The 25,943-nt window shown below is 44.2% G+C and overlaps 3 protein-coding genes and 3 long non-coding RNA genes across 9 annotated transcripts in view; 3 read left to right on the top strand and 3 right to left on the bottom strand.

Moving 5' to 3' along the window:
* S100A1 (S100 calcium binding protein A1) overlaps nucleotides 1-25,943 on the top strand; it is a 39,335-nt gene that overhangs the window by 6,871 nt on the left and 6,521 nt on the right. The window lies entirely within an intron of this gene.
* LOC116519926 lies at nucleotides 488-16,186 on the bottom strand. Its single transcript, XR_004256696.1, has 2 exons — nucleotides 16,148-16,186; nucleotides 488-674 (listed from the first exon to the last, which is right to left on the bottom strand). It is a non-coding gene; the product is annotated as an uncharacterized LOC116519926 (long non-coding RNA).
* Nucleotides 750-1,840, bottom strand: LOC116519911 (mucin-7-like). The gene has a single exon (XM_032234016.1). It carries the CDS (start codon nucleotides 1,551-1,553, stop codon nucleotides 840-842), a length of 714 nt encoding a protein of 237 aa, XP_032089907.1. The 5' UTR covers nucleotides 1,554-1,840; the 3' UTR covers nucleotides 750-839.
* On the top strand, nucleotides 6,412-11,464 carry LOC116519928. Its single transcript, XR_004256698.1, has 3 exons — nucleotides 6,412-6,750; nucleotides 8,680-8,902; nucleotides 10,960-11,464. It is a non-coding gene; the product is annotated as an uncharacterized LOC116519928 (long non-coding RNA).
* LOC116519927 lies at nucleotides 15,827-22,015 on the top strand. The gene is made up of 2 exons (XR_004256697.1): nucleotides 15,827-16,126; nucleotides 21,719-22,015. It is a non-coding gene; the product is annotated as an uncharacterized LOC116519927 (long non-coding RNA).
* Nucleotides 16,187-24,274, bottom strand: LOC116519902 (nascent polypeptide-associated complex subunit alpha, muscle-specific form-like). 2 transcript variants are annotated; one of them, XM_032234004.1, is made up of 3 exons: nucleotides 23,920-24,274; nucleotides 16,337-17,294; nucleotides 16,187-16,294 (listed from the first exon to the last, which is right to left on the bottom strand). In XM_032234004.1, exons 1-3 carry the CDS (start codon nucleotides 24,257-24,259, stop codon nucleotides 16,234-16,236), a joined length of 1,359 nt encoding a protein of 452 aa, XP_032089895.1. In that variant the 5' UTR covers nucleotides 24,260-24,274; the 3' UTR covers nucleotides 16,187-16,233. The 2 variants fall into 2 exon arrangements, with proteins under 2 accessions (XP_032089895.1, XP_032089894.1); XM_032234003.1 differs by having other exon boundaries at nucleotides 16,187-17,294.

Genomic DNA, 25,943 nt, shown 5'->3' with positions numbered 1-25,943 from the left:
TTTGTGCAGAGAGAAAAACCTTGTAAACAGCTTGTATGTGTGTGTGTTTGTGTGTGTGTGTGTGTGTTAGTGTCTGCCTCGCCCTCCCTTTATCCACGGTGGGGCCCGACGTGCCCAAAACGAAAGAAAGCTGAAGAATAAGTCTCTTGAGCCCGATATGAATGGAGAATAAAAAGAGTCAGAAGGGACCTCAAGAGATCTTCTAATCCACCCCCCACCCCCCGCTCAAGCAGGAGACCCTGCACAGCTCAACTTAACAACCCATTCTTTTACCGACCGTGCAAAGAAGTTAACAACGGCGATGAAGCCCTCTGGACTTCCTCCCCACACCCAAAGGCCCCACAGAAAGGCAACTCTCCAATACCGGCTAATTCATGCATTTTAATAACATTTTGCCACGGGACAAGCAGAGCGCAGGGCAAAACACCAGAAGGGGGAAGGCAGGAGAAGACCATGACATGATTAAGGATCAGGAGACCGGTTCTTCTTGGAAGTTCTCATGATGGTTTTGGCTGCCGAGTTCTCCATCCACGTGGGCCTTCGGTGGTTGGTTTGGCCTTCGAGGAGCCAACGAAATAAGCCACCCCAGAGTTGCGTGGACGGCATCAATTCCCAGGTCTTGTTTTCTTGGTGGGCTTCCATGTTGGGTTGAGGTTGGAAGCCGAGAGATGGACCTTCTCCTCCGTTCTGGACGTTGCCTTCAACAGCTTCTAAACAGCATCTTGGATTTTGGTCCTTCTACTTGCGGTAGCGTTGCTGGGGAGGGGGCAGCACGGCTGACATGGGAGGTAGCATGGCTAACAGCATCTTGCATTTTGATCTGGCTCCCTGGGATATCACTACTCGGCACCTGACTGCTGAGGCGTGTCACCTGACTGCTGAGGAGAGGGGCCCGACTGCTGAGGCGTGGCGGCCGACTGCTGAGGTGTGGCGCCTGACTGCTGAGGAGGGGCGCCCGACTGCTGAGGAGGGGCGCCTGACTGCTGAGGAGGAGCACTGGACGGCTGAGGTGGGGCGCCGGACGGCTGAGGAGGGGCGCCGGACGGCTGAGGCGTGCTGCCCGATGGCTGAGGAGGGATGCCAGACGACTGAGGCGGAGCGCCCGATGACTGAGTTGGGGCGCACCACTGAGTAGGTAAGGCGTACCACTGCTGAGGTGGGGCGCACCACTGCTGAGGTGGGGCGCACCACTGCTGAGGTGGGGCGCACCACTGCTGAGGTGGGGCGCACCACTGCTGAGGTGTGGCGCACCACTGCTGAGATGTGGCGCCCGACAACTGAGATGGGGTGCCCGACGGCTGAGGCATGGCACCAGATGGCTGAGGCATGGCGCCGGACGGTTGAGGTGGGGCGCACCACTGCTGAGGTGGGGCGCAACACTGCTGAGGTGGGGGGCACCATTGCTGAGGTGGGGGGCAGCATTGCTGAGGTGGGGGGCAGCATTGCTGAGGTGGGGCACACCACTGCTGAGTTGGGCCAGACCACTGATGAGCTGGGCCCCCCCACTGTGGAGACAGGTGGTTTTGACCGCCCTGCTGATTCTGGAAGTTCATCCTGGAGGACTTGAAGGAACCTGGGAAAGAGATGAAAAAAAGAATTGTCCGGTTGTTTCAATCATCAAAATTTTTATCGAGTAATTTGCTCCCTTCCGGCCTGCTTTCTTCCATCCCTTGGTGGTAGACTGCTCCTGAACCTGGAGGATCCGCTCCACCTCCCTCACTGGCGGAGCTGACAGTTATCAAAATCTGACAAGAGAGCTTCCTTTGCCCCCCAAAACCAAGTTTCCATCCTTTTAAAAAAGGACACAAGTAAAAAATACAAGTAGAAAAACAGGAGCCACCTTTGGGGGGAAGGTAACAGCCTTCCGTGCGCCTTCGGCGTTGAGTCATGCCGGTCACATGACCACAGAGACGCTTTTGGACAGCGCTGACTCTTCAGCTTTGAAATGGACATGAGCACCGCCCCCTAGAGTCGGGAACGACTAGCAGATACGTGCGAGGGTTTGGATTTGAAATGATTTCAGCCAGGAAGCTAAAGTGGGTTTATTTGTTTTTCGTTGCTTTTTTGGCAAATCGATGGGTCTCAATGAATCCGAGGTAAAATATAACATGCCAGTGTGTTCCATAACTAAATTAAGCCAAGTTATTTATTCTTACTACTATAATTCAGGTGAGGCCACTCACCAGCTCCTGAATTCATACACCTGAATGAAACAATCTATTCCCAAGCAGGATGATTTTTTTTTGCCAATTCTTTGTGGTTTCTCCCAATGTGTAAATCTAGAAATAATCAGCAAAGATTATTGTTCTGGGAACAATGGGTAAAAAACCCATTCAATTCAAGCACCTGCCAATAACCCAATTCTTTTTAAAATTGAATTTCCTTCAATTTGGGCTCGAAATAAATCTGAATTTAAGCGTAGCCTTAAGTTAAAATCTTCAGATTTTAAGGTGCATCGAAGCAGCCACCGACAGTTAAAAGAGCCGCATTCAATTCAAGCAGACTGCAATAACTTGGTTTTTTTTAAAGAAACACTGTGTTTTTTTCTTCCTCTAAGATTGCAACTTTCATCTGATTTCAAAATGAAATAAATCACAATTTAAATTTAGGTGTTTAGATAAATCTTCAGGTTTTAAGGTGCATCAAAACAACCATTTAATGATGAAAACAGCCGTGTCCCTTCAATAACAAGGTTCCCCCCCCCCCTTCCTTCCACCAGGATTGCAACCTTCATCCAAATACAAGCCAAAATAAATTAGAATTTAAATTTAGGCGTTTAGTTAAAATCTTCAGGTTTTAAGGTGCATCAAAACAGCCGCTTAACGATGAAAACAGCCGTGTCCCATTCAATAACAGGGTTTTTTATTCCTTCCTTCCACCAAGATTGCAACCTTCATCCAAATACAAGCCAAAATAAATCAGAATTTAAATTTAGGTGTTTAGTTAAAATCTGCAGGTTTTAAGGTGCATCAAAACAGCCTCTTAACAATGAAAACAGCCGTGTCTCATTCAATAACAGGATTTTCCCCCCACCCTTCCTTCCACCAAGATTGCAACCTTCATCCAAATTCAAACTGAAATAAATCTGAATTTAAATTTAGGTTAAAATCTGCAGTATTTAGTTAAAATCTGCAGGTTTTCAGGTGCATCAAAACAGCCTCTTAACAATGAAAACAGCCATGTCCCATTCAATAACTCACCTTGGCTGGGAGATCCGATCAGAGGAGTCTTCAGGAGCTCGGGGAGCGAAGTGAATTGAGGATGAAGCCTTGCAGAATTTATAAAGCAGCCGCTGAATAGTTTGTGGGCATCGAGTTCTTCCTCATTTGATGTTTGTGTGGCCCTTCTGGCATTACTCAGAGCCGTTTCGGCCTTGAACTTATGACTTCCTCTTTTGACATAAGTGGTTTCCAGAGAAAATTATATATTAGCTTTCCATTTTGTTCAGACAGAAGAATAGAATAGAATGGAATCGGATGAGTGATTTCCAGAGAAATCCTGACTCTAAGACAGGTGGAATTCAACTCCCAGAATTCCTCGGCTGTCGGAAGATCGCAAAAAAGGGATGACATGACAGTCATCGACCTGAATCAATGGCCAAGCATATATGAATTTTGATCATGTGAATAGAGTAGAGAACAGAACAGAATAGAATAGAATAGGATACAAGAAGGAATAGAGCAGAGTAGAGTAAAGTAGAGTAGAGTAGGGAATAGAATAGAATAAAATAGAAGAAGGAATAGAGTAGAGAATAGAAAACAAAAGAATAGAATAGAATAGAAGAAGGAGTAGAGTAGAGAATAGAATAAAAGGTCTTGGCCTTTGAACTTATGATCCTTTTTTTTTATGACTGCCCCTTTTGACATAAATGATTTCCAAAGAAAAGTATTCTTTTCATCACTGGAGGTTTCGAAAGAAGAGATTGGGCAACTGTTTGCTTGGAATTGTGTAGGGTCTCCTGCCTGAGCAGGGGGTTGGACTAGAAGACCTCCGAGGTCCCTTCCATGATTCTGTGTTCTCTGGCATACCCCTGGAGCTGAGATCCTTTTAGCGTCGGGAAGGACGGATTATGAGAGCAGTTTCCTCTACAAAATATCACAAGTTGGATTGTTGGAAGTGGGTTCAACAGCCCCCATAGTCCACCTTCGCCACTCTCCACAGAGACCGGTGCCCAATTTATGCCAGTATGCCCATGATATGAGCCCAACCTTCAATCCCTTTAAAGAGCAAATGAATCCACCAAAGCGTAACTTGATTAACCTAATCCAGAATTAATTTAAAACCATGATTATTCCTAAGGACTATCTTTCAACCTGCTGAAAAGGACACCCCATAGTCCTGATCAATCTTTGATCCACATCAGAGGAAATCCATATTTCATGCAGTCTTTAACCTTCTAAGTCAGGGGGCTCCACACTTGGTCACTTTAAGATGGGTGGATTTCAACCCCCAGATTTCTTCGGCTGGCTGAGGAATCCTGGGAGTTGAAGTCCACCCGTCTTAAAGTGGCCAAGTTTGGAGGCCCCTCTTCTGAGCCATCCATGGAAGCTCTTAAGGTCCCATCTGGAAGTTGTGAAGTTTCAGCCCCATTGATAGTAGCTAAGTGGCTTTTGCCCCGTTTCCCGACCTTCCTTGCCACCGTGGTTAAGTGAATCCTTGCAGTGGTTAAGTTAGGAACACGGTTGTTAAGGGAACTTGGCTTCCCCTTTGAATTGGCTGGTCAGAAGGTCCGAAAAACAGATGACATGACATTCACCGATATGAACCAATTGCTAAGTATCTGAATTTTGATCAGGTGATGGTGCCACGGTCGTAAGTGTGAGAAATGGTCATAATTGTGGTCGTAGGTTGACCTGTCTTTTGTAAATCAAGCCTGACCCCTGACCCTCTAGGGACCTTGAGAAAGTCTTGGTGAAACATGCTTGAATGTTGTATCTCAAATCTGGCCAGGAGTCCATCCTACAGGGACATTGTGGTCGATTAGAGTAGAGTAGAGAATAGAATAGAACAGAACAGAACAGAATAGAACAGAATAGGGAGCAGAGTAGAGTAGAGAGGAGTGAGTAGTCCAATAGAGTAGAGTAGAGAATAAAATATTATAGAATAGAATGGAATAGAATGGAAGAAGGAATAGAACAGAGAATAGAAAAGAAAAGAACAGAATAGAATGGAAGAAGGAGTAGAGTAGTGTAGAGAATTAAAGGTTTTGGCCTTGAACTTATGACCCTTTTTTTATGACTGCCCCTTTTGAAATAAATGGTTTCCAAAGAAAATTATACTTTTCATCATTGGAGGTTTCGAAAGAAGAGATTGGGCAAGTGAGTGTTGTAGGGTGGACTCCTGGCCAGATTTGAGACACAACATCCAAGTTTCACCTTCTCAAGGTCACTAGAGGGTCAGGCTTGATTTATCAAAAACACAGGTCGGCTTACGACCGCCATTATGTCCATTTCTCACACTTATGACCATCCCTACCATCACCTGATCAAAATTCAGATACTCGGCCATTGGTTCATATCGATGACTGTCATGTCATCCCTTTTTGCAACCTTCTGAGCAGCCAATTCAAAGGGGAAGCCAAGTTCCCTTAACAACCGTGTTCCTAAATTAACCACTGCAAGGATTCACTTAACAACGGTGGCAAGGAAGGTCGTGAAACGGGGCAAAAGCCGCTTAGCCACTATCAATGGGGCTCAAACTTCACAACTTCCAGATGGGACCTTCCATGGATGGCTCAGGAGAGGGGCCTCCAAACTTGATCACTTTTAAGACTGGTGGACTTCAACTCCCAGGATTCCTCAGCCGGCCGAAGAAATCTGGGGGTTGAATTCCACCCATCTTAAAGTGACCAAGTGTGGATCCCCCTGACTTAGAAGATTAAAGACTGCACGAAATATGGATTTCCTCTGATGTGGGTCAAAGATTGATCAGGAGTTTGGGGTGTCCTTTTCAGCAGGTTGAATGATAGTCCTTAGGAATAATCACGGTTTTAAATTAATTCTGGATTAAGTTAATCAAGTTACGCTTTGGTGGATTCATTTGCTCTTCAAAGGGATTGAAGGTTGGGCCCATATCGTGGGCATACTGGCATAAATTGGGCACCGGTCTCTGTGGAGAGATGTGAGGGTGGACTATGGGGGCTGTTGAACCCAGTTCCAACAATCCAACTTGTGATATTTTGTAGAGGAAACTGTCTCTCAAAATCCGTCCTTCCCGACGCTAAAAGGATCTCGGCTCCAGGGGTATGTAAGAGAACACAGAATCATGGAAGGGACTTTGTGACAATATACAACTCCAGGCAAACAGTTGCCCAATCTCTTCTTTCAAAATGATGAAATATATACTTTTCTTGGGAAACCATTTAGGTCAAAAGTGCAATAGAACGCAGAATCATGGAAGGGACCTCGGAGGTCTTCTAGTCCAACCCCCTGCTCAGGCTGGAGACCCTACACAATTCCAGGCAAACGGTTGCCCAATCTCTTCTTTTGTAACCTCCAGTGATGAAAAGTGTAATTTTCTCTGGAAACCATTTAGGTCAAAAGGGGCAGCCATAAAAAAAAAAGGGTCGTAAGTTTAAGGCCAAGGTCGCTGTGAGTAATACCACAACGGCCACAGAAACATCAAATAAGGAGGAACTCCATGCCCACAAACTATTCAGCGGCTTCTTTATAAATTCTGCAAGGCTTCATCCTCAATTCACTTCTCTCCCCGAGTTCCTGAAGACTCCTCCCATCGGATCTCCCAGCCGAGGTGAGTTATTGAATGGGACACGGCTGTTTTCATTGTTAAGAGGCTGTTTTGATACACCTGAAAACCTGCAGATTTTAACCTAAATTTAAATTCAGATTTATTTCAGTTTGAATTTGGATGAAGGTTGCAATCTTGGTGGAAGGAAGGAATTAAAAAACCCTGTTATTGAATGGGACACGGCTGTTTTCATCGTTAAGCGGCTGTTTTGATGCACCTGAAAACCTGAAGATTTTAACTTAACACCTAAATTTCAATCCTTATTTATTTCAGTTTGAATTCAGATGAAAGTTGCAATCATAGAGGAAGAAAAAACCCAGTGTTTCTTTTTAAAAAACCAATTTATTGCAGTGTGCTTGAATTGAATATGGCTCTTTTAACTGTTTCGATGCACCTTAAAATCTGAAGATGTTAACTTAAGGCTATGCTTAAATTCAGATTTAATTCAGATTCGATGAAGGTAGCAATCAGAGAGGAAGAAGAATTATTGAAAAGTGCTAATTGAATGCGGCTGTTTTAATCTTTAGGTTCTGTGCACCTTAAAAACTGAAAGTTTTAACTTGAGCCTAAATTTAAATTCCAATTGATTTCAGTTTGAATTCAGATAAAAATGGCAATCAGGGAGGAAGATGGAAACCCAGTTTTTAAAGAACAAAGTGAGTTATTAAAAAGCGGCTTTAATTGAATGTGGCTGTTTTAATTTTTAGCAGCTGTTTCAATACACCTTAAAAACTGGAGATTTTAACTTAAGCCTAAACTTAAATTCAGATTTATTTCGAGCCCAAATGAAGGTTGCAATCTTCAAAGAAGGAAATTCAATTTTAAAAAGAATTGGGTTATTGGCAAGGGATTGAATTGAATGGGTGTTTTCCCCATTGTTCCCAGAACAATAATATTTGCAGATTATTTCTAGATTTACACATTGGGAGAAACCATAAAGAATTGGCAAAAAAAAATCATCCTGCTTGGGAATAGTTTGTTTCATTCAGGTTTATGAATTTAGGAGCTGGTGAGTGGCCTCACCTGAATTATAGTAGTAAGAATAAATAACTTGGCTTAACTTAGTTATGGGACACACTGGGATGTTATATTTTGCCTCGGATTCATTGAGTCCCATCGATTTGCTGAAAAACCAATGAAAACCAAATAAACCCACTTTAGCTTCTTGGCTGATATCGTTTCAAATCCAAAACCCTCGCACATATCTGCTAGTCGTTCCCGACTCTAGGGGGCAGTGCTCATCTCCTTTTCAAAGCCGGAGAGCCAGCGCTGTCCTAAGACGTCTCCGTGGGCATGTGGCCGGCATGACTCAACGCCAAAGGCCCACAGAACGCTGTTCCCTTCCCCCCAAAGATGGTCCCTATTTTTCTACTTGCATTTTTTACCTGCTTTCAAACTGCTAGGATGGCAGAAGCCGGGACAAGTAACAGGAGCTCACTCCGTTACCTGGTGCTTGGGATTCGAACAGTTCTACTGCAGGCATTTCTGATCGACAAGCTCAGGTGTTTTGGCCACTGAGCCACCAGGTCACCTTCAAATCCCGTTAAATTCTTGCGATTCTGGAAGGTTGCAATTTCGTCTGTGTAACCGTTGGGTTTTATTTCAAGTAAGTCGCTTTAAGGCGCATGGACTTGGATTCCCAGAATTCCCCAGCCAGCAGAGGGCGGCCATGTTTCTTCTCCTTGAATTTATCTTATTATCATTTTTTTTTAAAGGATGGAAACTTGGTTTTGGGGGGCAAGGCAAACTCCCTTGTCCGATTTTGATAACTGTCATCTCCACCAATGAGGGAGATGGAGCGGATCTTCCAGGTTCAGGAGCAGTCTACCACCAAGGGAAGCAGGAAAGCAGGCCGGAAGGGAGCAAATGACTCAATGAGCTTTCTGATGATTGAAACAACCGGACGATTCCTTTTTTTCATCTCTTCCCCAGGTTCCTTCAAGTCCTCCTACTAGAATCCACAGGGAAACATGTTTGGCCCCCAAACTCCGCAGTGGGGGCAACCTCTGATGTGTGGGATGCCACTACCTCCGATGTGTGGGATGCCACTACCTGAGATGTATGGGATGCCACCACCTCAGATGTATGGGATGCCACCACCTCAGATGTATGGGATGGCACCACCTCAGATGTATGGGATGCCACCACCTCAGATGTATGTGAAAAAAGGTTTTTATTTTCCATTTTTTTCATTTTCATACACTCACATATATACTGTGCATAGCCGGAGCCATACAACATTAAACAATAATCGCAGCAATTCCTCTTGTCAACAATACCCCCCAAAATACAAACCCAATATATCTCTTCCCCTCTCCATACACCTCTTTCTTCCACCCCCCTCCAACTTTCTATCTTCCCTCCATCATCCCGCTCTACTCTACTTCCCCTCCCACTCTACCACTCCTCTCTCCCGATCCACTCCCTCCCTTCCTTCTCACCTTCCCTCCCATCCTCTCTCCCGTCCCTCTCTACCCGTCTTTCTTCTATCCCTCTCCTCCTCCCCTTGGTGTATTTCCACTATATGTCAGTGTACTTAACTTATCCTATTTGTACAGAGAGATTAAAGAAAAACAGTATACATGTGAAGTCGCATTACATTGAAATCTAACCTAGTATATATCCCTCCCTCCCCCCCCACCCTCTCCCCCAATCCCCCACCTCCTTCCCCCCCCACCCCGACTTCCCAGAGCCCGTACACGGTATAGATTTTTAACAAACACAGTCTAAAATCTATTGAGAAAAAAGAAATAAAGAAATTAACGACATCTCTACATTGATCTTAGCTTCTTCTTACTGAGCTAGCTTTAAACAATTTAAATCATTTCTGATCTTAAGCATAGGCTAACTGGAATTTCTTGGTCCCCTATTTATTTTGTATATAGTCAATCCATTTTTTCCAGTCTCGTTTCTATCTCTCATTTGAGTGATCTTTAAGATATGCCGATATTTTAGCCATCTCGGCTAAGTTTGTGACTTTCAATGTCCATTCTTGAGTTGTAGGCAAGTCTTCCTTCTTCCAGTATTGCGCCACCAACAGTCTCGCTGCCGCTATTAGGTGCAGAATCAAGTTAGTCTCTACCACTGTAAAGTCAGTACTTATACCTAGTAAAAATAACTAAGGAGTAAACTTTATCCTTCTTTTAAAGATATTTTGCATAATCCACCATATTTTTATCCCGAATGCCTTAACCTTTTGGCAGGTCCACCATATATGAAAATATGTAGCATCGAGAGAACCACACCTCCAACATTTAGGCTGTAAATTCGGATACATAGAAGTCACCTTTTTAGGATCTAAATGCCATCTATAGAACATCTTATAAAAATTTTCTCTCAGGTTTTGAGCTTGTGTGAATTTCACATTTCTTACCCAGATTCTTTCCCATGTATCCAACATTATTGGTTCTTCAATATTTTGAGCCCACTTTATCATACAATCTTTAACTAATTGTGTTTCCGAGTCCATCTGTATTAATACATTATATATCCTCTTTATATGCATTAAGCTTTGATCTCTTATTTGTTTAAACAGATTATCCTCAACTTGGATAAAACCAATTTTTTGATCTATTTTCCACCTGGCCTGTAATTGCGCATACTGGAACCATGTTTGAACTACCTTCTCCTCTTTTAATACCTCTAAAGATTTTAGTTGTAGTACCCACCCCCCCCCCCACTTTCCAAAATGAGAAGCTGTCTGTAGGTGGTTCTATCCTGTTTTTGTGCTATATTCATATTTTCAATTGCGTGTCTAGGAATTGCCCACATGGGTATCTTGTCATTTAATTTATATGAACGCAGCAGGAATTTGGTTGTTCTTTCCCAAACATTCTAATGCATTAATAATTAATCTAACATTACTTTTCATCTGCCTCCCCTGTATAAAACCCGTTTGGTCGGTGTGTATCAATTGTTGAATAACCAGCATTAACCTATTTGCTAGTATTTTAGTAAAGATTTTATAATCTACATTAAGTAATGAGATAGGTCTATAATTTTTGGGTTGAGTAGTAGCTTGATCTTCTTTGGGTATCAAAGATATAAACGCTGTCTTCCAAGTTGGAGGCACCTTACCTTCCGTTTGAATCTTATTAAATAATTCTCTAAGAGGTTCTACCATTTGTAACTGTAAATTTTTATATAGTAAACCGCTGTCAAACCATCTGTGCCTGGTGCTTTCCCTAACTTTAGTTGCTTAATTACCTGCAGGCCACCTCAGATGTCTGGCGGCCAAGCTCAGATGTCTGGCGGCCAACGTCAGATGTCTGGCGGCCAATCTCAGCCGTGCTACCGCCCATGTTAGCTGTGCTGCCCCCTCCCCAGCAACGCTTCCGCAAGTAGAAGGACCAAAATCCAAGATGCTGTTTAGAAGCTGTTGAAGGGAACGTCCGGAAGGAGAACGGAGAAGGAGAAGGTCCATCTCTTGGCTTCCAGCCTCAACCCAACACGGAAGCCCACCAAGAAAACAAGACCCTGGGAATTGATGCTGGGGTGGCCTATTCCGTTGGCTCCTCGAAGGCCAAACCAACCACCGAAGGCCCACGCGGATGGAGAACTCGGCAGCCAAAACCATCACGAGAACTTCCAAGAAGAACCGGTCTCCTGATCCTTCATCATGTCATGGTCTTCTCCTGCCTTCCCCCTTCTGGTGTTTTGCCCTGCGCTCTGCTTGTCCCCTGGCAAAATGTTATTAAAATGCATGAATTAGCCGGCATTGGAGAGTTGCCTTTCTGTGGGGCCTTTGAGTGTGGGGAGGAAGTCCAGAGGGCAGGACAAGAAACAATGGTTGGAAACTAATCAAGGGGAGAAGGAACCTGGAATGGAGGAGAAACTTCCTAACAGTGGGGGCAATGAACCAGTAGAACAGCTTGCCACTAGAAGTTGTGGGCGCTCCATCACTGGTAGTTTTTAAGAAGAGACTAGATCTGAAAGGGGATAGGTTCTCCTGCTTGAGCAGGAGGCTGGACTAGAAGACCTCCACGGTCCCTTCCAGCTCTACTCTACTCTACTCTACTCTACTCTATTCCCTATTCTATTCTATTCTATTCTATTCTATTCTATTGGGCGGAAATCGAGATGGACTACTGGCCAGATTTGAGACACAACATCCAACCACGTTTCACCAAGACTTTCTCCAGGTCACTAGAGGGCCCAGGCTTGATTTACAAAAATCACCAGTTGACTTACGACTGCCATTATGACCATTTCTCACACTTACGACCGTTGCCCCCCCCCCTCCCTACCACCGCATGATCAAAATTCAGATGCTTAGCCAGACGAAGAATCCTGGGAGTTAAAATCTACCCGTCTTAAAGTGGTTAATTTAAGACGGGTGGATTTGAACTCCCAGAAGTGCGGAGCCCCCTGAATTAGAAGTTTAAAGAAGTTTAAAGAAGGCTGAGTGTGTCAGTGTGTCCATATACCTGTGTTTCTGTGTGTGTGTGTGTGTATTTGCAGTTGTTTGTTCATTCAAGCTAAGTTCTCCTGGCCCAGAGTCTACGTATTTTTAATAATTATTAAATGATTAGGTAATACGCTTCTGAGTCTGCTCCAGGCACAACCAGCAGCCCCCCCCCCACCTCTGCAGGAGACCCTCCCCAATTCCAGGCAAACGGTTGTGCCGTCTCTTCTTTCCGAGGGAAGCCCTTCCATTGGAGCATTGTTCTCATGACCAAGACATTTCTCTTTAATTTCTCTAATTAACTTTAGTTGAAGTTGGGATTTCTCTGGAAGCCATTTATATCAAAAGCGTCATAAGTGCAAGTCATTGAAAAAGGGTCATAAATTCAAGGCCAAATAGAATCCATTGATTCATTGTCCCATTTCGTTCAGACAGAAGAATAGAGTAGAGTAGAATAGACTAGAATAAGGAATAGAATAAGAATAAGAAATAGCAAATCGAATCTAATCGAATAGGAGCTGGAAGGGACCTTGGAGGTCTTCTAGTCCAGCCCCCTGCTCAAGTAGGAGACCATATTCCATTACAAATTATTTTCCAATCTCTTCTTTTTTATATTAAAGTTTTTAATTTTTTAATGTTCATAACATATAATCACATATATACTAATACATAACCAACATCATGTTGTATTATTAAATGTTTATATTAATTCATCTTACCAACAAGTCCCAAAAATCAGTTATTGTCTCTTCTGCTCTCGGTCTACCATATTTGTACTTTATCCATCACTTCCTTCTCCCTCTCTCTCCTCCCCTTCCCTCCCTCCTTTCTTCCCTCTGTCCCCTTCTCTACTTCCCCTTCCTCTCCCTTTCTCCTCTCTCCCCTTTCCTGCTTTCTCTCCTCCTCTCACACCTCCATTGCCTTCTTTCCTATTCCTCCCTTCTTCCCTTCCCTCTCTCCTCTACTTCCCACTCTTCCTCTCGTTTACTTGGTGTATTTCAGCCTCTGAGCAAGTTCTCTTTTAGGTTGATGGCATTTATAATTCCCTTTCAATATACATACTTAATTTTTCTCCTCCTTTTTAGTAAAAAAAAATCAAAATAAAAGTATACATATACAGTCATTGTGCTTTTAAAACCCATCTCCCCTCCAGCCTAATTTTGGCCGAAATGTAGACCTGGTTACAATTCCTCGCTATTCTCATCATTATCTTTATATAATTAGACATCCTTCCATGCCCCAGAAAAAAGATTCTGTCTTTTTATCTCAATAGTTTCCCATTGTAGGTATATTTCACCTTCCCTCTCCATTTTTCCTTATCTTGGATTGGATTACCCTTAATTGTCTTTAGATGGAAATCCTCGCTGTTCAATGTTTCACTTCCCTTAATCTATTATATAAAATAACGAGCGGTAAACATATTTCAACCCATGCTTAGTTATCCTTCTATGTCATATTCAATCAGTTCGCAACTCAATTTAATTATCTTAAATTTTTGGATCATAAATCTCTACCACCTCCCCATTTCAGTTTCATATTTATCCAATTCAAAGGGAAAGCCAGGTTCCCTTAACGACCGTGTTCCTAACTTAACCCCTGCGAGGATTCCCTTAACAACGGTGGCAAGGAAGGTCGGGAAACGGGGCAAAACCCACTTAGCCAGTATCTGTGGGTCTCAAACTTCACAACTTCCAGATGGGACCTTAAGAGCTTCCATGGATGGCTCAGGAGAGGGGCCTCCAAACTTGGTCAATTTAAGACGGGTGGACTTCAACTCCCAGGATTCCTCAGCCGGCCAAAGAAATCTGGGAGTTGAAATCCACCCGTCTTAAAGTGACCAAGTGTGGAGCCCCCTGACTTAGAAGGTTAAAGTTTGCATGTAACAAGGTTTTCCTCTGATGTGGCTCAAAGATTGATCAGGAGTATGGGGAAACTGGTTAGCTTGCAAATGGATTCCCTTCAATGCCATTGGTCCATCAGCTCCTTCTCGTTCATCAGTTCCATTCTTGTGTTTGTGGATCCTCTGTATTCTTTCAATACAATGAAAAATAGAAGCAAAACAACTATTTGAATCAGAGGTTGCTACTATTTGTCTATTTCTGTTTATGCTCTACTAGCCGATAACCCAGCATTCCCCGGGTATTTATTTATAGGGGGAAAATGTCCGGACCAAATATAATTTCTAATGTTGGATTTTCCCCTTTACCAGAGGGAGACCCCTTCTGGAGTACTGCGAAGCCGTTATCATGGCAACGCCACTGTGCTGTACAGTGGAAGCCATTTTAAGGCACAACAGGCTGCATTTTAACCCACCCACCCCCGAGAGGTGTTAGGGGTGTCTTACCCTAACCGTATTTTACTCAAGAGCGTAAGTCATCTTTGCTGAAGTTTGATTCAAATTGAAATTATATATCGATTCTGGACCACTGTGAGGTTGTGGTTTTTTTTTATCCTGTTTCTTAAATGAGATTTAATTTTAGTTTCTTCTGGAAACGTTGGTTCTTTTTAAGACTCTTTAACGTTCTGAAATTTTGTTTTGTATTTTTCTTTGTTTATTTTTAATTTTGGAGGGGGGAGTTTTGTATTTTAACTTTTTTTTTTTTCAATAAAATAAAAAATAGAACCAAAATAAATATTTGAACCAGAAGCTGCTACCATCTGGCTATTTATGTTCATCTGTTTAGGAATTGGAATGGAATGGAATAAGAATTAGAATAGAATAAGAATGGAATCCAATGGAATCGAATAAAATAGAATGGAATTTTGAATAGAATAAGGAATAGAATAAGAAATAGAGAATAGAATAGAATAGGAGCTGGAAGGGACCGTGGAGATCTTCTAGTCCAGCCCCCTGCTCAAGTAGGAGACCATATCCCATTACAGACAAATGATTTTCCAATCTCTTCTTGAAACCCCCCAGTGATGGAAAAGGACAGGAGGAAGGAAGGAAGGAAGGAAGGAAGGAAGGAAGGAAGGAAGGAAGGAAGGAAGGAAGGGAAAAGCAGAATAACAGAGTTGGAAGGGACCTTGGAGGTCTTCTAGTCCAGCTCCCTGCTCAAGTAGGAGACCATATCCCATTACAGACAAATGGTTTTCCAATCTCTTCTTGAAACCCCCCAGTGATGGAAAAGGACAGGAGGAAGGAAGGAAGGAAGGAAGGAAGGAAGGAAGGAAGGAAGGAAGGAAGGAAGGAAGGAGAAAGTAGAATAACAGAATAACAGAGTTGGAAGGGACCTTGGAGGTCTTCTAGTCCAGCTCCCTGCTCAAGTAGGAGACCATATCCCATTACAGACAAATGGTTTTCCAATCTCTTCTTGAAACCCCCCAGTGATGGAAAAGGACAGGAGGAAGGAAGGAAGGAAGGAAGGAAGGAAGGAAGGAAGGAAGGAAGGAAGGAAGGAAGGGAAAAGCAGAATAACAGAGTTGGAAGGGACCTTGGAGGTCTTCTAGTCCCCTTTCAGATCTAGTCTCTTCTTAAAAAGCTCCAGTGATGGAGCAACCACAACTTCTAGTGGCAAGCTGTTCCACTGGTTCATTGCCCCCACTGTTAGGAAGTTTCTCCCCCATTCCAGGTTCCTTCTCCCCTTGATTCGTTTCCAACCATTGTTTCTTGTCCTGCCCTCTGGACTTCCTCCCCACACCCAAAGGCCCCACAGAAAGGCAACTCTCCAATGCCAGCTAATTCATGCATTTTAATAACATTTTGCCAGGGGACAAGCAGAGCGCAGGGCAAAACACCAGAAGGGGGAAGGCAGGAGAAGACCATGACATGATTAAGGATCAGGAGACCGGTTCTTCTTGGAAGTTCTCATGATGGTTTTGGCTGCCGAGTTCTCCATCCGCGTGGGCCTTCGGTGGTTGAGTTGGCCTTCGAGGAGCCAATGAAATAGGCCACCTCAGAGTTGCATGGATGGTGTCACAAAGCATCAATTCCCAGGGTCTTGTTTTCTTGGTGGGCTTCCGTGTTGGGTTGAGGTTGGAAGCCGAGTGATGGACCTTCTCCTTCTCCGTTCTCCTTCTGGACGTTGCCTTCAACAGCTTCTTTAACAGCATCTTGGATTTTAAACCTGCTCCCTGGGATATCACTGCTTGGTGCCCGACCGCTGAGGCGTGGCACCCAACTGCTGAGGCGTGGCGCCCGATGTCTGAGGCGTGGCGCCCGACGTCTGAGGAGTGGCGCCCGATGTCTGAGGCGTGGCGCCCGACGTCTGAGGAGTGGCGCCCGACGTCTGAGGCGTGGTGCCCGATGGTGGAGGCGTGGTACCCGATGGCTGAGGAGGGACGGCTGATGGCTGAGGAGGGATGCCCGACGTCTGAGGTGGGGCGCCAGATGGCTGAAGAGGGGCGCCCAACAGCTGAGGTGTGGCAGCCGACGCCTGAGGAGAGACTCCAGATGGCTGAGGAGGGGCACCTGACGGCTGAGGTGTAGTGCCTGACCTCTGAGGTGGGGCGCCGGACGTCTGAGGTGGGGCGCCGGATGTCTGCGGTGGGGCGCCGGATGTCTGCGGTGGGGCGCCGGATGTCTGCGGTGGGGCACCGGATGTCTGCGGTGGGGTGCCGGACGTCTGAGGTGGGGCGCCGGACGTCTGAGGTGGGGTGCACCACTGCTGATGTGTGGCGCACCACTGCTGATGTGTGGCGCACCACTGTTGAGGTGGGGTGCACCACTGCTGATGTGTGGCACACCACTGTTGAGGTGGGGCGCACCACTGCTGAGGTGGGGCGCCTGACGGCTGAGGTGGGGCACACCACTGCTGAGGTGGGGCGCCTGACGGCTGAGGTGGCACACCCGACGGCTGAGGAGGGACGCCAGATGGCGGAGGAGGGACGCTGGATGGCTGAGGTGGGGCGCCTGACCTCTGAGGTGGGGCGCCTGACCTCTGAGGTGGGGCGCACCACTGCTGAGGTGGGGCGCACCACTGCTGAGGTGGGGCACACCACTGCAGAGGTGGGGCGCACCACTGCTGAGGTGGGGTGCACCACTGCTGAGGGGGGGCGCCTGACGGCTGAGGTGGGACCCCCGATGGCTGAGGTGGGGCGCACCACTGCTGAGGTGGGGCATACCACTGCTGAGGTGGGGGGAAAAAGGAGTTTGGATTGCACTGCGGATTCTGGAAGTTCATCCTGGAGGACTTCAAGGAACCTGGGAAAGAGATGAAAAAAAGAATCATCTGGTTGTTTCAATCATCAAAATTTTTATTGAGTAATTTGCTCCCTTCCGGCCTACTTTCTTCCATCCCTTGGTGGTAGACTGCTCCTGAACCTGGAGGATCCACTCCACCTCCCTCACTGGCAGAGATGACAGTTATCAAAATCGGACAATAGAGCTGGCTCTGGCCTCCAAAACCAAGTTTCCATCCTTTTAATAAAGGACGCAAGTAAAAAATACAAGTAGAAAAAGAGGAGCCACCTTTGGGGGAAGGTAACAGCGCTCCGTACACCTTCAACATTGAGTCATGCCAGCCACATGACCACGGAATGCCCCCTAGAGTCGGGGACAATTAGCACATATGTGCGAGGTTTCGGATTAGAAACAATCTCAGCCAGGAAGCTAAAGAGGGTTTATTTGCTTTTCATTGGTTTTTCAGCAAATCGATGGGATTCAATGAATCTGAAGCAAAATATAACATCCCTAACTAAGTTAAGCCAAATTATTAGTATTTATTACTATAATTCTGGTGAGGCCGATCACCAGCTCCTAAATTCATAAACCTGAATGAAGCAATCTATTCCCAAGCAGGATGATTTTTTAGCCAATTCTTTGTTGTTTCTCCCAATGTGTAAATCTAGAAATAATCAGCAAAGATTATTGTTCTGGGAACAATGGGGGAAACACCCATTCAATTCAATCACCTGCCAATAACCCAATTCTTTTTAAAATTGAATTTCCTTCTTTGAAGATTGCAACCTTCATTTGGACTGGAAATAAATCAGAATGTAAGTTTAGGTTTAAGTTAAAAATCTCCAGTTTTTAAGGTGCATAGAAGTAACCTGTAGTAACTCACTTTCTTATTTAAAAAAAAAAAAAAACTGGGGTTTTTTTTTCTTCCTCTATGATTGCAACTTTCATCTGAATTCAAACTGAAATAAATCTGAATTTAAATTTAGATGTTAAGATAAATCTTCAGGTTTTAAGGAACCTCAAAACTTAAGCTTAACAATGTCCCATTCCATAACTCACCTCGGCTGGGACGAGGTTCCTTCTCCTTTCTTTTATAAATTCTTTGGAGAATTTATAAAGCAGCCGCTGAATATTCCCTTGGCATGGAGTTTTTCTTTATTTGATGTTTGTGAGGCCCTTCTGGCATTACTCACAGCCGCAGGGCTAAACCAGGATTGGGAAGGAGGTTAATTATCTGCCATTCACCCAGAGATAATGGCCCTGTTGCCTTATCAGATCTGGGTTGGTTCCCTCCTCCTCCTCCTCCCCTCCTCTTCCTCTGGATGTCTAGTTTAATGAAGAGAAGGACCAGGGGGGACGTGATAGCAGTGTCCCAATATCTCAGGGGCCGCCCCCAAAGAAGAGGGAGTCAATTTATTCTCCAAAACACCCAAAGGCAGGAGAATAAGCAATGGATGGAAATTAACCAAGGAGAGAGAACCAGCCTGGAATTTAGGAGATATTTCCAGAGAGTCAGAACAATTAACCAATGGAACAACTTGCCTCCAGAAGCTGTGAATGCTCCAACACTTTTTAAGAAGAGGTTGGATAACTATTTGTCTGAAGTGGTGTAGGGTTTCCTGCCTAAGCAGGGGGCTGGACTAGAAGACCTCCAAGGTCCCTTCCAAATCCTTCCTTCCTTCCTTCCTTCTTTCCTTCTTTCTTCCTTCCTTCCTTCCTTCCTTCTTTCCTTTCCTTCCCTTCCCTTCCAGAAAAGGAGGTTTCTAAGAAGATGTTGGATATCCATTTGTCTGAAGTGCTGTAGTGTTTCCTGCCTAAGCAGGGGGTTGGACTAGAAGACCTCCAAGGTCCCTTCCAAATCCTTCCTTCCTTCCTTCTTTCTTTCTTTCTTTCTTTCTTTCTTTCTTTCTTTCTTTCTTTCTTTCTTTCTTTCTTTCTTTCTTTCTTTCTTTCTTCCTTCCTTCCTTCCTTCCTTCCTTCCTTCCCTCCCTCCCTCCCTCCCTCCCTTCCTTCCTTCCTTCCTTCTTTCCTTTCCTTCCCTTCCCTTCCAGAAAAGGAGGTTTCTAAGAAGATGTTGGATATCCATTTGTCCAAAGCGCTGTAGTGTTTCCTGCCTAAGCAGGGGGTTGGACTAGAAGACCTCCAAGGTCCCTTCCAAATCCTTCCTTCCTCCTTCCTTTGTTTCTTTTTTCTTTCTTTCTTTCTTTCTTTCCTTCCTTCCTTCCTTCCTTCCTTCCTTCCTTCCTTCCTTCCTTCCCTTCCCTTCCCTTCCCTTCCCTTCCAGAAAAGAAGGTTTTTAAGAAGACGTTGGATATCCATTTGTCTGAAACGGTATAGGGTTTCCTGCCTAAGCAGGGGGTTGGACTAGAAGACCTCCAAGGTCCCTTCCAACTCTGCTATTCTATTCTATTCTATTCTGGTTTAATTTTTAGCAGCTGCTTCGATGCACCTTAAAATCTGAAGATTTTACCTTAAGGCTAAATTCAGATTTATTTCGAGCCCAAATGAAGGTTGCAATCTTCAAAGAAGGAAATTCAATTTTAAAAAGAATTGGGTTATTGGCAGGTGATTGAATTGAATGGGTGTTTTCCATAATCTTCGGTAATTATTTCTAGATTTACACATTGGGAGAAACCACAAAGAATTGGCAAAAAAAACAAACACATCCTGCTTGGGAATAGATTGTTTCATTCAGGTTTATGAATTTAGGAGCTGGTGATTGGCCTCACCTGAATTATAGTAGTACGAATAAATAACTTGGCTAAAACTTAGTTATGGGACACACTGGGATGTTATATTTTGCCTCGGATTCATTGAGACGCCTCGATTTGCCAAAAACCAAGGAAAACCAAACAAACCGACTTTAGCCAGCAGAGGTGGCCATGTTTCCTCTCCTTGAATTTATCTTATTCTCATTTTTTAAAAGGACAGAAACTTGGTTTTGGGGGGCGAGGCAAGTTCCCTTGTCCGATTTTGATAACTGTCATCTCTACCAGTGAGGGAGGTGGAGTGGATCCTCCAGGCTCAGGAGCAGTCTACCATCAAGGGATGGAGGAAAGCAGGCCGGAAGGGAGCAAATGACTCAATGAGCTTTCTGATGATTGAAACAATTGGACGATTCTTTTTTTCATCTCTTTCCCAGGTTCCTCGAAGTCCACCAGGATGAACTACCAGAATCCGCAGTGCAATCCAAACTCCTTTTTCCCCCAACCTCAGCAGTGGGTCTGCCCCCCATCTCAGCCATGCTACACACACCCCATGTTAGCCATGCTGCCCACTCCCCAGCACCGCTACCACAAGTAGAAGGACCAAAATGGTTAAGTGGCTTTTGCCCTGTTTTCCAACCTTCCTTGCCACCGTTGTTAAGTGAATCTTTGCAGGGGTTAAGTTAGGAACACGGTCGTTAAGGGAACCTGGCTTCCCTTTTGAATTGGCTGGTCAGAAGGTCCGAAAAAGGGATGACATGATAGTCATCGATAGGAATCAATGGCTAAGTATCTGAATTTTGGTCATGTGATGGTAGGAACGGTGCCACGGTCATAAGTGTGAGAAATGGTCATAATTGCGGTCGTAAGCCGACCTGTGTTTTGTAAATCAAGCCTGACCCTCTAGTGACCTTGAGAAAGTCTTGGTGAAACCTGGTTGAATATTGTGTGTGAAATCTGGCCAGTAGTCCATCCTATGGGGCCATTGTGGTCCAATAGAATAGAATAGAACAGAATAGAATAGAATAGAATAAGTTATAGAGTAGAGAATAGAATAGAATAGGGAGTAGAATAGAGTAGAGAGGAGTGGAGTAGAGAAAAATAGAATAGAATAGAATAGAATAGGGAATACAGTAGAGTAGAGTAGAGTAGAGTAGAATAGACTAGAGCTGGAAGGGACCGTGGAGGTCTTCTAGTCCAGCCTCCTGCTCAAGCAGGAGAACCTATCCCCTTTCAGATCTAGTCTCTTCTTAAAAACCTCCAGTAATGGAGCAACCACAACTTCTAGTGGCAAGCTGTTCCACTGGTTCATTGCCCCCACTGTTAGGAAGTTTCTCCCCCATTCCAGGTTCCTTCTCCCCTTGATTCCTTTCCAACCATTGTTTCTTGTCCTGCCCTCTGGATTTCCTCCCCACACCCAAAGGCCCCACAGAAAGGCAACTCTCCAATGCCGGCTAATTCATGCATTTTAATGACATTTTGCCAGGGGACAAGCAGAGCGCAGGGCAAAACACCAGAAGGGGGAAGGCAGGAGAAGACCATGACATGATTAAGGATCAGGAGACCGGTTCTTCTTGGAAGTTCTCATGATGGTTTTGGCTGCCGAGTTCTCCATCCGCGTGGACCTTCGGTGGTAGGGTTGGCCTTCGAGAAGCCAACGAAATAGGCCACCCCGGAGTTACGTGGACAGCATCAATTCCCAGGTCTTCTTTTCTTGGTGGGCTTCCGTGTTGGGTTGAGGCTGGAAGCCGAGAGATGGACCTTCTCCTTCTCCACGTTGCCTTCAACAGCTTCTAAACAGCATTTTGGATTTTGGTCCTTCTACTTGCGGTAGCGTTGCTGGCGAGGGGGCAGCACGGCTAACATGGGCGGTAGCACGGCTGACATGGGATGTAGCATGGCTGAGATGGGGGGTAGCATGGCTGACATGAGATGTAGCACGGCTGAGGTGGGGGGCAGCACTGCTGAGGTGGGGGGTAGCACTGCTGAGGTGGGGGGTAGCACTGCTGAGGTGGGGGGTAGCACTGCTGAGGTGGGGGGAAAAAGGAGTTTGGGTTGCACTGCGGATACTGGTAGGACATCCTGGAGGACTTCAAGGAACCTGGGAAAGAGATGAAAAAAAGAATCGTACGGTTGTTTCAATCATCAAGAAAGAGAGCTTGCCTTGCCTCCCAAAACCACGTTTCCATCCTTCTCAAAAATAATAATAATAATACGATAAATTCAAGGAGAGGAAACATGGCCACCCTCTGCTGGCTGGGGAATTCTGGGAATCCAAGTCCACGGGCCTTAAAGCGACTTACTCGAACAAAAAATCCAACGGTTGCACAGACGAAATTGCAACCTTCTAGAATTGCAAGAAGCTAAACTGGATTTGAAGGGACCTGGGGGCCCAGTGGCCAAAACACCGAGCTTGTCGATCAGAAAGGCCAACAGTACAACTGTTCAAATCCCTAGCACCGCATAACGAAGTGAGCTCCTGTTACTTGTCCCGGCTTCTGCCATCCTAGCAGTTCGAAAGCAGGTTAAAAAAAAATGCAAGTAGAAAAACAGGAACCACCTTTGGTGGGAAGGGAATAACATTCCGTGCGCCTTCGGCGTTGAGTCATGCCGGCCACATGACCACGGAGACGTCTTGGGACAGCGCTGACTCTTCGGCTTTGAAACGGAGATGAGTACCGCCCCCTAGAGGCGGGAACGACTAGCACGTAAGTGCGAGGGGAACCTTTACCTTCACCTAAAGTGGATTTGAAACAATCTCAGCCAGGAAGCTAAAGTGGGTTTATTTGGTTTTCGTTGGTTTTTCGGCAAATCGATGGGACTCAATGAATCCGAGGCAAAATATAACATCCCAGTGTGTTCCATAACTAAGTGAAGCCAAGTTATTTATTCTTATTACTATAATTCAGGTGAGGCCAATCACCAGCTCCTAAATTCATAAACCTGAATGAAACAATCTATTCCCAAGCAGGATGATTTTTTTAGCCAATTCTTTGTGGTTTCTCCCAATGTGTAAATCTAGAAATAGTCAGCAAAGATTATTCTTCTGGGAACAATGGGGAAAACAGCCATTCAATTCAATCGCATAGCCAATAACCCCATTCTTTTTAAAATTGAATTTCCTTCTTTAAAGATTGCAACCTTCATTTGGGATGGAAATAAATCAGAATTTAAGTTTAGGTTTAAGTTAAAATCTCCAGTTTTTAAGGTGCATTGAAAGAGCTGCTAAAAATTAAAACAGCCGCATTCAATTAAAGCGCCTTTCAATAACTCACTTTGTTCTTTAAAAAAATGGATTTCCATCTTCCTACCTGATTGCCACTTTCATGTGAATTCAAACTGAAATCAATTGGAATTTAAATTTAGGCTCAAGTTAAAACCTTCACTTTTTAAGGTGCACAGAACCTAAAGATTAAAACAGCTGCATTCAATTAGCACTTTTCAATAATTCTTCTTCCTCTCTGATTGCTACCTTCATCTGAATCTTAAATAAATCTGAATTTAGGAGTAGCCTTAAGTTAAAATCTTCAGATTTTAAGGTGCATTGAAACAGCCGCCAACAGTTAAAAGAGCCATATTCAATTCAAGCACACTGCAATAAATTGGTTTTTTAAAAAGAAACACTGTTTTTTTTTCTTCCTCTATGATTGCAACTTTCATCTGAATTCAAACTTGACATAAATCAGAATTTAAATTTAGGTGTTAAGTTAAAATCTTCAGGTTTTAAGGTGCATCGAAACAGCCGCTTAACGATGAAAACAGCCGTGTCCCATTCAATAACAGGGTTTTTTATTCCTTCCTTCCACCAAGATTGCAACCTTCATCCAAATTCAAACTGAAATAAATCTGAATTTAAATTTAGGTTAAAATCTGCTGGTTTTCAGGTGCATCAAAACAGCCGCTTAACGATGAAAGCAGCCGTGTCCCATTCAATAACTCACCTTGACTGGGAGATCCGATGGGAGGAGTCTTCAGGAGCTCAGAGAGAGATGTGAATTGAGGAAGGAGAAGCCTTCCAGGATTTATAAAGCAGCCGCTGAATAGTTCGTGGGCATGGAGTTTCTCCTTATTTGATGGTTGTGTGGGCGTTGTGGTATTACTCACAGCAGCTTTGGCCGTGGACTTACGACCCTTTTTTTTTATGGCTGCCCCTTTTGACCTAAACCCGAGAAAAGTATATATTTCATCACTGGAGGTTTCAAAAGAAGAGATTGGGTAACCGTTTGCCTGGAGTTCTGTAGGGTCACAAAGTCCTTTCCATGATTCTGTGTTCTCTTGCATACCCCTGGAGCCGAGATCCTTTTAGCGTTGGGAAGGACGGATTTTGAGAGACAGTTTCCTCTACAAAATATCACAAGTTGGATTGTTGGAACTGGGTTCAACAGCCCCCATAGTCCACCTTCGCCACTCTCCACAGAGACCGGTGCCCAATTTATGCCAGTATGCCCACGATATGGGCCCAACCTTCAATCCCTTTAAAGAGCAAATGAATCCACCAAAGCGTAACTTGATTAACCTAATCCAGAATTAATTTAAAGCCGTGATTATTCCTCCATGCTATCTTTCAACCTGCTGAAAAGGACGCCCCAAAGTCCTGATCAATCTTTGATCCACATCAGTGGAAAACCTTGTTACATGCAAACTTTAACCTTCTAAGTCAGGGGGCTCCACACTTGGTCACTTTAAGACGGGTGGAATTCAACCCCTAGAAGTCTTCGGCTGGCTGAGGAATCCTGGGAGTTGAAGTCCACCCGTCTTAATTTTTAGCAGCTGTTTCAATACACCTTAAAAACTGAAGATTTTAATTTAAGCCTAAACTTAAATTCAGATTTATTTTGAGACCAAATGAATGTTGCAATCTTCAAAGAAGGAAATTCGATTTTAAAAAGAATTGGGTTATTGGCAGGTGATTGAATTGAATGGGTGTTTTCCCCATTGTTCCCAGAACAATAATCTTTGCTGATTATTTCTAGATTTACACATTGGGAGAAACCACAAAGAATTGGCAAAAATCATCCTGCTTGGCAACAGATTCTTTCATTCAGGTTTATAAATTTAGGAACTGGTGATTGGCCTCACCTGAATTATAGTAATAAGAATAAATAACTTGGCGAAAACTTAGCTATGGGACACACTGGGATGTTATATTTTGCCTCGGGTTCATTGAGACCCCTCGATTTGCCGAAAAAAACGAAAGAAAACCAAATAAACCCACTTTAGCTTCCTGTCTGAGATCGTTTCAAATCCAAACCCTCGCACATCTCTGCTAGTCGTTCCCGACTCTAGGGGGCGCTGCTCATCTCCCTTTCAATGCCGAAGAGCCAGCGCTGCCAGCCCCTCGAGGAATTCTGGGAGTTGGATTCCACCCGTCTTAAAGTAACCAACTCTGGAGCCCTCTTATTTAGAAGGTTAACGATTGCACGAAATATCGATTTCCTCTGACCCGATGAACCTTCTCTGATGGTGAGGTTGTGGTCTGAGTCTTGTTTACTATGAGTCAGGATTTTTCTGCAAACCACATATTTCAAAAGGGGCAGTCATAAAAAAAAGGATCATAAGTTCAAAGGCCAAGACCTTTTATTCTATTCTCTATTCTATTCCTTCTTCTATTCTATTCTATTCTCCACTCTATTCCTTATTCCTAATTCTATTCTATTCTATTCTGTATTCTACTCTATTCCTTATTCTATTCTATTCTTTTCTATTCTCTATGCCTTCTTGTATTCTATTCTATTCTCTACTCTATTCCTCCTTCTATTCTATTCTTTTCTTTTCTATTCTCTACTCTGCTCTCCTCTAATTCCTTATTCCTTCTTCTATTCTATTCTCTACTCTATTCCTTATTCTATTCTATTCTATACTTTTCTATTCTCTATGCCTTCTTGTATTCTATTCTATACTCTATTCCTCCTTCTATTCTATTCTTTTCTTTTCTATTCTCTACTCTGCTCTCCTCTAATTCCTT

Source organism: Thamnophis elegans, chromosome 17, assembly GCF_009769535.1.
Source record: "Thamnophis elegans isolate rThaEle1 chromosome 17, rThaEle1.pri, whole genome shotgun sequence".
NCBI classification, from domain to species: Eukaryota; Metazoa; Chordata; class Lepidosauria; order Squamata; family Colubridae; genus Thamnophis; species Thamnophis elegans.
Note: the sequence above shows the minus strand (reverse complement) of the source record. Positions and strands in the feature narration are given on the sequence as shown.

Excerpts from the sequence above, each read along its gene's own strand:
- LOC116519911 (XM_032234016.1), bottom strand. The coding sequence starts at position 1,553 with ATGAACTTCCAGAATCAGCAGGGCGGTCAAAACCACCTGTCTCCACAG.
- LOC116519902 (XM_032234003.1), bottom strand. The coding sequence starts at position 24,259 with ATGCAAGAGAACACAGAATCATGGAAAGGACTTTGTGACCCTACAGAA. Across the intron at positions 17,295-23,919 it reads CATCGGATCTCCCAGTCAAG|GTTCCTTGAAGTCCTCCAGG; the intron begins GTGAGTTATTGA and ends TCTCTTTCCCAG.